The 9,256-nt window shown below is 40.4% G+C and overlaps 1 protein-coding gene across 1 annotated transcript in view; it reads left to right on the plus strand.

The window, feature by feature from the left end:
• The window catches only part of LAMA3 (laminin subunit alpha 3), a gene marked incomplete at its 5' end in the record, with an annotated part of 261,166 nt that overhangs the window by 147,175 nt on the left and 104,735 nt on the right, over window positions 1-9,256 (plus strand). Inside the window, 5 exons of the mRNA XM_019526339.1 lie at window positions 475-590; window positions 3,021-3,232; window positions 4,055-4,259; window positions 6,890-7,034; window positions 8,019-8,159. Of these exons, the coding sequence (XP_019381884.1) occupies window positions 475-590; window positions 3,021-3,232; window positions 4,055-4,259; window positions 6,890-7,034; window positions 8,019-8,159 (819 nt within the window). The remainder of the gene's footprint in view (window positions 1-474; window positions 591-3,020; window positions 3,233-4,054; window positions 4,260-6,889; window positions 7,035-8,018; window positions 8,160-9,256) is intronic.

Below are 9,256 nucleotides of genomic sequence, written 5' to 3' on the forward strand. Positions count from 1 at the left end.
CCCCCAGCTGCCATTTCTGCTGTCATTCTGTGGCAGGATAGTGTCCATGTAAGGAAGGCTGGGAGCAGGGCCTCCTGGGATAGTGGAGTTCTGTTTCCAACTTGTCCTGGCCCCGTGGAGCAATCTAACATGTCTGCAGCAAGAACTGCCCAAAATTAGAGATAATCCTCTCTGGAAGAGAACTGTCTGTGACAGGCTCAGGTATTCTGTGTTTTCCAGACCTAATGCATGAACGCTCCTAATTCAGGAGCCCTTAACAAGTGTGAAAGATAATATGTAACAACATCCTAACTCTTCGTAAATGTTAGTCCTCTAAGTGCTATTTACCCACCTAAAGGGGAGCTAGATTTGTGTCTTAGTGTTTTATAGGAAATACACGTAGAGAATGGAAGTACACTTTAATATATAAATATATTAGTTTATTGCTTCTGTTTTTATATGAAATATTAAATCGAATTTTCTTGCTGTTTTAAGGAACATGTTTTAGTCATTCCGGCAGATAGCTACAGCCCTAACATTCTTCAGATAAGAACTGTGGACAAGTCATTTGATTTTATCAACCAATGTGGAGGAAACAGTTTTTATATTGAGTAAGCATCACTTTCTGAAACGATGAACATTTTACAGAGTGACGAGTTGTTATTATTGCTATTTCATAATGCAGCTCTTAAAAATTGTCATTGTGCTATGTGGGCATGTATTACATGACTGATTCTGGACCATTAAATCTCTATGGGGAATTAAAATATTGCCCTATAGCTCTCCATGACTTTACACTGTAAATCAAGTCTAAAGGGAGAATGTTATTGTTTAGTGTACAGAAACAGAAAATTGCTGCTGTCTATCTTTCATATTTCTAAAATGTCAGTCACCAGGTACTTTCTTTGTATACATGTACTTCTTTGGAAGAAAAGTATTGGATAAACTGGGTTTTTAGACCAGTTCACTAACACTGTTAGTTTAAGTATTTTCATGCATGTATATTTATATATTGCTGTTGTTCCAGAGGCATATTTTAGAGAGAGGACTTTTAATTAAGCCACTACAGAAAGTAGTCAGGTATTATTCTTTGTGTGATTATCTATGTGAAACTCCTCACTATGGATATGCATGTGTTTCAAGCACTGGTTAAAATAAGTTTTTCCATTGCAATGTCAAATGCATTGTAGACTCACCCCTCCTTGTGCCTTCTGCTGTGGGATTAAAGGGTAGTTTAAACTTCCTACTTTGCAATTCGTTTCAACAGCCTTGGTTAGATCTGGAAAACTCTTCAGCCATTTTTTGTAGCTTACATACCTGCTAGAGGTCTTCTCTTCAAATATTGCTTCATTAGGGATGTACTTATTCATTACTCTTTCTCTTTAAGCAGAAGGAAAGAGAGAATATTGTTTTGTTAGCCTACTTTTGCTTTGGTACGGTTTGTCTCCTTTCAGAGCCTCCTGCCACACATGCTTTACCTTTGACTCTCTTACTGGTACTGGTATTTTGATGCTCAGTCTTTTCCTCCTGTAAGCCTTCCTGCCCAAACCTTTGATCCTACAAGCATGCTGTGAGAGGAGACAGAGCTCAGTCCAGAGAATCATCTTAGTCCCTGAGTGGCTGAGACAGTTTTTGTACTAAGTCATTTGGCTGATGTCAGTGAAGAACTGCAAGATTCTGTCACTGATCTCAGATCTCATTTCCCAGGTCAGAGGGAGAATGCTTCACATAGCAGGAAGGACTCCACATGATGTGCTTACCCAGCTAAGTGGGCCACATTTTTCAGTTGGTCTCAGGCAGAAAACCTTAGCCTTGGCTAGTCTTCTACTGCAGTTACATTAGAACACTTCCTAGAGCTAAAGCCTGCAGACTTTTCCATAAGTCTGTCAGAGTTCACCTCGAGACTGTCTTGATCCACCTGGTTCATAGGCAGCGCATATTTTTTTCACGTAAACATCTTGAGATTAATCAAGGACCTGACCAGGTTTCTCCCTATTTCACAGTGGGTGCGTCTACATGAGAGGCTACTGCACAGTGGTTGCTGCTTATTTATCTAGTACTTCTACATATAATACAAGTACTAAATAAATGCACAGTAACCAAAGTTACAGCACAGTAGTGCTGGCAAATGCCTTTTAAGTAACACTACTGCACAGTAGCATCTCGGCATGGTTTTTGGCAGTAGTTTTCGGCAGTAGTGTCAGGCTACTGTGCAGACAGCGTCTCATGTAGATGCCCCAGTGAGATCTACACTTGATCATTAAGGGCATTTTTACACATGTAAGTGCTGGCTCTGCGATGCTTGCAGTTGTATAAGCAGCAAAATGCACATCAGCACTGACAAAATGGCAGCGGCACACATTTGAACTAAAACACCTTGGAGATGCTTTAGTTCAAAAGTGCATTACTGCCATTTTATGCACGCTGACGTGCATTTCGCCACTTATACAACTGCACGCGGCACAGCGCAGTTCTCCTTATCTCACATGCAGAGCAGGCTTGATTTAATAGAGTCTGCTCTGAAGTGGCAGATCTCTCCGGCGCATTGCGGGGAAAAAAAAGTATGAATTTACTCTGCAAGAAAGATAGGTGAGATCCAAACCCTCTTGGCAATTCTTCTGGTACTATCCTTTACCGTGACAAGGCATCAATAACATCAAGGCATCATGTCAAGGCATCAATTGTCAAAGAAGTTGGTTACTAAATTCCACCCCAGCGAACTAGTCAATTTGGTGCTGAACTTTACAAAGCACTGTGCGATTGTGGAAGCCTCCTAAGTAGATACTATGTTTGGTAAGTTGGTCCTTCAATTACTGTTTACCCAGTTCTTCAGACATTTGTAAATTGCTGTGATGTCCTCTCTTAACTGCATGAAAGAGGGCTGGGGCTACAGTATATCCTACACACATTGTTAAGGCAAAAAGTCTTGCCAGTGCTTGAAGTATGTGCGCACCCACAGTGATGATGCACAAATAGACAACACATCTCCAGATCCTGGCAAATAACTTCTCTTTACATAATTTATACTTTTCTTTCAATAGCTCAGTAACTTCACCATCATTTTGTAAGGATTCTATGAGATCGCTGGTAGCTTTCTACAACAATGGAGCATTGCCTTGTAATTGCCACAGAGCGGGTTCCATTAGCCCAACTTGCAACCCTTGGGGAGGACAGTGTGATTGCAAACCTAATATTATTGGTCGTCAGTGTAGTAGATGCCAAACTGGCTACTATGGATTTCCATTCTGCAGATGTAAGTATATTCTATGAGTATATTGTGATCTTATATATTACATCCTGCAGCTTCATTTTGCACATTAGAGTTTGATTGTACGCAGTGCTGATTGATCTAACTCTGATTGGGCAGAGCAGCTGCTTCGCATCAACAAAGGAATAAGCCTATTCACTTTAAACTCATGTCCTTAATATGAAGTAGGCTTTTAAGTGCTTTTCTGGATTGGGGCCAGCATGTTCATAAACTTGCTATTACAGTCCGTAAAGTCACTCCTCCAGAGATGAATGGTTTATTCTATACTCAATATTAAATAAACTTTCTAAAGTTTATTACCAGCTGTTGTGTCCCAGCTTTCCCCAGCTTTTCGATAAATAAGCATATGTGACATTAAACTAGTAGCATTGACAGATTAATTAGTTACATTACACAGCCTTGACAGTCTGCCTCTCCTGGATATTATATTATATGTTAATTGTATTGAAAACATGGTATCAAGTCCACCAAAACTATTGTTTGGTCAGTGTTTAGCAGACAGTGCCAGAAAATGTAAAACAATACTGGATGTATTGAACTTGAGGAATCATTTTAAGGAAAAGTGCAGAGGTTCCAGGTTACTACTTGAAATTGCAGTTACTGTTACTATTTTTCACAAGCCTGAAATTCCTCTGACGTAAACCATTGCAACTGTTGGAGCCAGCTAAGTGACAAAAATATAATGCTGGTAAAATATAGAGAAGAATGAGGCCCCACACACTTGTCTTGTTTTATATATACATTGAGTAAGAGTCATTTGTTTAAATCAAATACAATTAATTTGTAAAACATTTTCTCTTGCCCTAGTATGCAACTGCGGTCGACGTCTTTGTGATGACATAACTGGTAAATGTATTTGCCCCCCTCAAACGGTGAAGCCCAAATGTGAAGTGTGTGAGAAACAGTTCTTCAGCTACCATCCTGTTGTTGGCTGTGAAAGCTGCAACTGTTCAAGCAAAGGAGTTGTGAATGTGGCAAACCCAGAATGTGATAAAAACAATGGGCAGTGCAAGTAAGTTTGCACTGTTGGGCGAAACTTGTTTATTACTGATGCATTGGAAAATTATTACAAGTGCTTTGCTTCACTTCTCTTTTTGCAGAAGATGAAAACATATTCTTATGTGGCTATATACAGTTTTATCCCATGCTAACCAACGGTTAGAATGTGGGTTTCTCAAGGAATCTGTAAATTTTTAGTAGAAACTAGGTTTGCTCTGGTAGCTGGTTGGTGGGAGTGGGACTCCTGGGCTTTATTTCCCTTGATTACTGACTTGCTGTGTGATTTTTGAGTAAATCATTGAACCCCTGTGTATCTCAAAGGACATGTCTGTACTGCTTTCTCACAAGCATCTCAGTACACCCACGTTAGCTCACATACGCCATACCTGGAAATGAGGTAGTGAACTCAACCTGAGGGCACAATCCACCACTGCTCTCCAAATCTTTGTCTTTTGTGTGCTTGAAAGTGGTGACAGCAAGGGACACCCTGAGGGCAGTTTTGCTGCATCCTTTCTGTGTTAGATGTGTGAAGTAGGGCTGGAGGGGAGTACTTCTCAGTGCTGGTCTCAAGAGCACATGTAAACCTAATCAATGTTACATAGCAAGTTAGTGGCAGATCCAGGACTGTAAACCAGAATTTCTGACTACAAGACATCTACTTTTAACTGGATACATTCCCTTCATATTCTTAAATTGTTAATTTTTTACCCCACAGGGTGCTATGAAGCCCAAGTATTGTTTTTAATGCTGATGAAAGGTGTTATATAAGTAGTTTATATTGCTCTGTGGCAGGTGAAGGGGCTAAGCACCTTTGAAATTAGGCCATATATGCTTAATAGCTGTTCGCTGACGTGAGAGTACACTCCTTGGATCTATCCTCTTATTTAGGTTGTACGAAAGACAACTGTAGACAATTCTCTTAACTGCTAATGCTTGTCAGTCCTACCGTTGTCACAGTTCTTTTCATTTCCCCGGGAAGATAAGAGCTCCTAAAGGCGAGCATGACTCCTTTAATAGGCAGTAGGGTATTTTTCCTAACTCTGATATAAGTGCTGGTGGAATACAGGTGTTCAAAGGCAGCTGAATTTGATTTGTGAGTTCTGTATGTCGCTGCCAAGAATGGATCTGAGCTTTTCCAACCCATAATGGAGTTTCTTAACAGAGCCCTCAGTTTTACAAAGTAACAACATATATCACTAGGGACCTACTTAACTCAAGGCAAGAGAGAACCATTTTTGTGGCTTTGTCAGGGCACAAAGAGCAGGGATTTCCCAGTAGCCTCACCCCTTGGCACTGATTGGCAAGTGAGGCCCGAGGGGGGAGGTGGGGCAGCTGCCAGCTTGTCTACTGCCCTTTTTATGCCGACTTGCCAGTCAAAGCCTTCCTGTCCCAGGTGGGCCTGCCCAGGAGGGGAAGACTTAATAAAAAATTATTTTTAAGGGGGTTTTTTTATTTAGTTTTTGGTGGGGTTTTATTGTGGATTTCATGGGTGACCCTGGATTTCACAGGCAACCCCGGATTTTGCAGTTTCTGTGAAATCTGCGAAACCGTGATCTGGGTTGGTCCCTATATACCATTTCCGAATCTTCTGAATCACTTCATTTTCTGAATCCAAAATTCTGTACCTGGAGTTATAGCCCTTTTTATACCAACATGATTGACCATTGCCCTTGTCCTCAGGACAAAATGGGAAGCTGTATCCTGTACGTCCTTATCAAACTGTATATCTAACAGGTTTTATTAGGGAAACTCCTTTTATTTCAAATAAATTCAGGGTAACTCTTCATTTTGCCAAAGAAGTAACACATTTTTCTGGGTTATCTGGCCCTGATTGTGAATTTTTTTTTTTACTTGGGGGCCAAGTAGTGAAAAGCTAATGAAAATAAATTTTGTAGACAAATTCATTTTGAGGCAAAACCTAATTATTTGTCAGATCTCTCTGCAGAACACTAATCACTGAAGAGCCTGGTTAGCCATTTCCTTCTCATTGAAATGTTAGTTCAGTGGATTGTAGCAAAGTCCAAAGTTCTAATTCTTTATGTAAATTTACTTACTGTTATTGGATATGTGGGCAACATGCCTAGAGATTGTGACAAATGTTGGTTGTTGAGAGCCAGAGGAATTTAATTGCTGCTTGCCAAGGGGTTTTAAAAATGGTTTTAGCCCAGATAGACTCTTAAGATAAAGATATTGGGGGTTTACTTTACAAAGAACTTTTGCTCCCTGAAATAATGCATTAGGGTTGCAGAGGGAGACTGTGGTAGGTGGTGGTTAGCATGGAGTTTAGTGATGGGCAGGGAAGGTAAGTCACAGGATCCACATTTCTGTAGGTTCAGGTGCTTCACCACACTGTGCAGGTCCACTCCAGAGACTGAATTAGTAGCCACAAGGAAGAAGGAAGTTCTTTATAGTCTCATGTTCTGGTTATATTTCAAAGTCTGCTGGCAGACACTTCTGATGACTCATATTAGAGAAGAGTACTTGCCTGCAGCTGCTGTTCCTGAAGGGTGATGCATTTGTTTAATGATCAGAGGCTCACTTCAAATCCAGCTGCTTTATGTTTACTTTTTTCCCCACCTCTGTGACACCTTCTCCCTACACATTAAAACATAAATGTTCCTGTGTTTTGTTTTGTCAATAAAGATGCAGGGCAGGAATAACAGGGCGACAGTGTGACCGATGTGCTCCTGGTTCTTACGGTTTTCCAAATTGTGTTCCCTGTAACTGTAATAGAGATGGAACAGAGCCAAATGTTTGTGATCCACAGATGGGAGTTTGTCTTTGCAAGGTCAGTTAAATCAAGTTACTTGAAGCTTTGTAAACTTCAGTTTCCACATCAGTACTTGCTTCATATTTTTAATAACAGAAATTCGCCATTTACAGAACATACATAAGAATCAAATATAATTATGGCAAAAAGCCCCATAACATTTGCACAAAATTTAAAGAATTTTTAAAAATGCACTTAATTTTAATTAGTTTCACAGAGCAGCAAACACTTGGGCAATGGATCAAGATATGACATTATTTCAGTACATATCTGCTCTGAAACCATATGTACTTGAAATAAATCTGCTTTTTGCAGATGTATCTGTTTTGTTTTTTTTTTATTTCAGTCAGGCTTCAGGCATTTTTTGCCACGTGGTGTAGGTTGACATTTCATCACATGGATCCGTAGAGTTTTCTGTTGCTGTGATTTGCATAAATTAAGCCCTATAAATGTGAACTTTCACAAGTATCCTTTTCAACTATATGTTTGGAAAAGTCAAGATGAGGATTCTGGCAGGGAAATCACTTGGTTTTATTGAGAGCTGGACCTGACTAATGTTCATTACTCAATAATGTGCCATATAGTAATTCCACTATATCTTTTTGCAGATTAAGTTGAAAAAGATGTCTCACAATTTAACGTAGTTTTTCATTGTTACACTTCAGTCTAATATGTTTTACATGTACTCCAACAGCACTGGTAGTGTTCATTTGGGTCATACGTTAGAAAGCAGACCTGTTGTGTATATATAAAAGGTAAAGTTAGGAATAAGTTACTAGAGCAGAAGTTACCTTTCCAAAGGAGGCCATTTCATCTGCATTTGCAATACCAGGTATGCAAGAAGGCCATAAGTAACAATTTTAAATCTATATTATCATGTATTTTATAATTATTTAAATAAATGTTCTTGCAGAAACTTTGTTTTATGTGCAGGCTATTTTGGGAGACTCACCAGAAACACTTGGAAACTTTTGCAAACTTCTTTTCATTTTTCTTTAATAGGAGAATGTTGAAGGTGTAAAATGTAGTATTTGCCGTCAAGGTTCATTTTATCTGGATCCTTCCAATCCCAAGGGCTGTACCTCTTGCTTTTGTTTTGGAGCAACCAACAACTGTCGCAGTACAAGTAATCGTAGAACTAAGGTATATTTAATGTGGTTTTTGGTTATCATCATGAACATGCACATATTTTATTAAGAATTTTTTTCCAAAAGTGACAAACTGTATGCTGAAAATATGGAAATGTTCTATGGAAGCCAATGAGAAGTGTTGTTTACCCCATGAGATCCTACCTCTGCTGGAAACGGTGAAAATTCTGGACATTCTTTAATGAGACTCACTCCAGACTCATATTAAGGACCACTCCCAGTCAGTGCAGCTATCACTAGATACTTGGTCTTTCAGACTGGAGAAGTCAAAGATAGCTCAGTGTGTTCATCACTCTGAACACTGCTGATTACAGAAGTTGAAGTGTATAAACCATGCTGGTCTGATGCACCATCTGGATTAAGATGAACCTTTGCTGGCTTAAGTTAAACCAGACTCCCCCAACATCCCAGCATGCTCTCTGGGCTGGACTCTTTGCTCCAGACAGCAAAACTGCCCTGTCCCCCTGCTCCCTGGCCAGAGCTCTGGCAGAGACTGCAGGTACAGCAAGGTCTGCTTGGCTTCCCTCTGCCCCACTCCTCCTTTCTGCTCAACCGGGGACCTCCCCCTCCCTCCCTCCCATTTTCCACAGCATGGACCCTACCAGAGAAGTGGTGCTGGCTCCTACCCTGGGGGTCTTTAAGAGGAGGTTAGATGTACACCTTGCTGGGGTCGTTTGACCCCAGTACTCTTTCCTGCCATGGCAGGGGGTCGGACTAGGTGATCTACTCAGGTTCCTTCCGACCCTAGAAACTATGAAACTATGACCCCAGCCCTATGGCCCCTAGGCATGTGGTATGCTAGCTAATGCTGAGAGGTGTCTGTGTCTCCAATTTCACTGGGACAGCCAGACAGAACAGTGTTCGCTTAAGGGTTTGTGGAGCTAATCAACAGGTCAGCTTGTAATTTCTTTCTTGGAAAAAGCTGTTTAAGAAGTGCTGGAACTAATGGAGAGAGGCTATTGTTTTGCTGATGGGGTGATAAACATTGTTATCACCCCCTTGCTGGCTTGCTTTCCTGTCAGTTTGCTGCAGATACTATAAAGAAGGCAGGAGGGAGATTAAAAAGCTCCATATCATCAACAGATGCATGCA

The sequence above is a fragment of the Gavialis gangeticus genome, unplaced genomic scaffold (assembly GCF_001723915.1).
Source record: "Gavialis gangeticus isolate Ggan-Ray unplaced genomic scaffold, GavGan_comp1, whole genome shotgun sequence".
In the NCBI taxonomy this organism is placed as follows: Eukaryota; Metazoa; Chordata; order Crocodylia; family Gavialidae; genus Gavialis; species Gavialis gangeticus.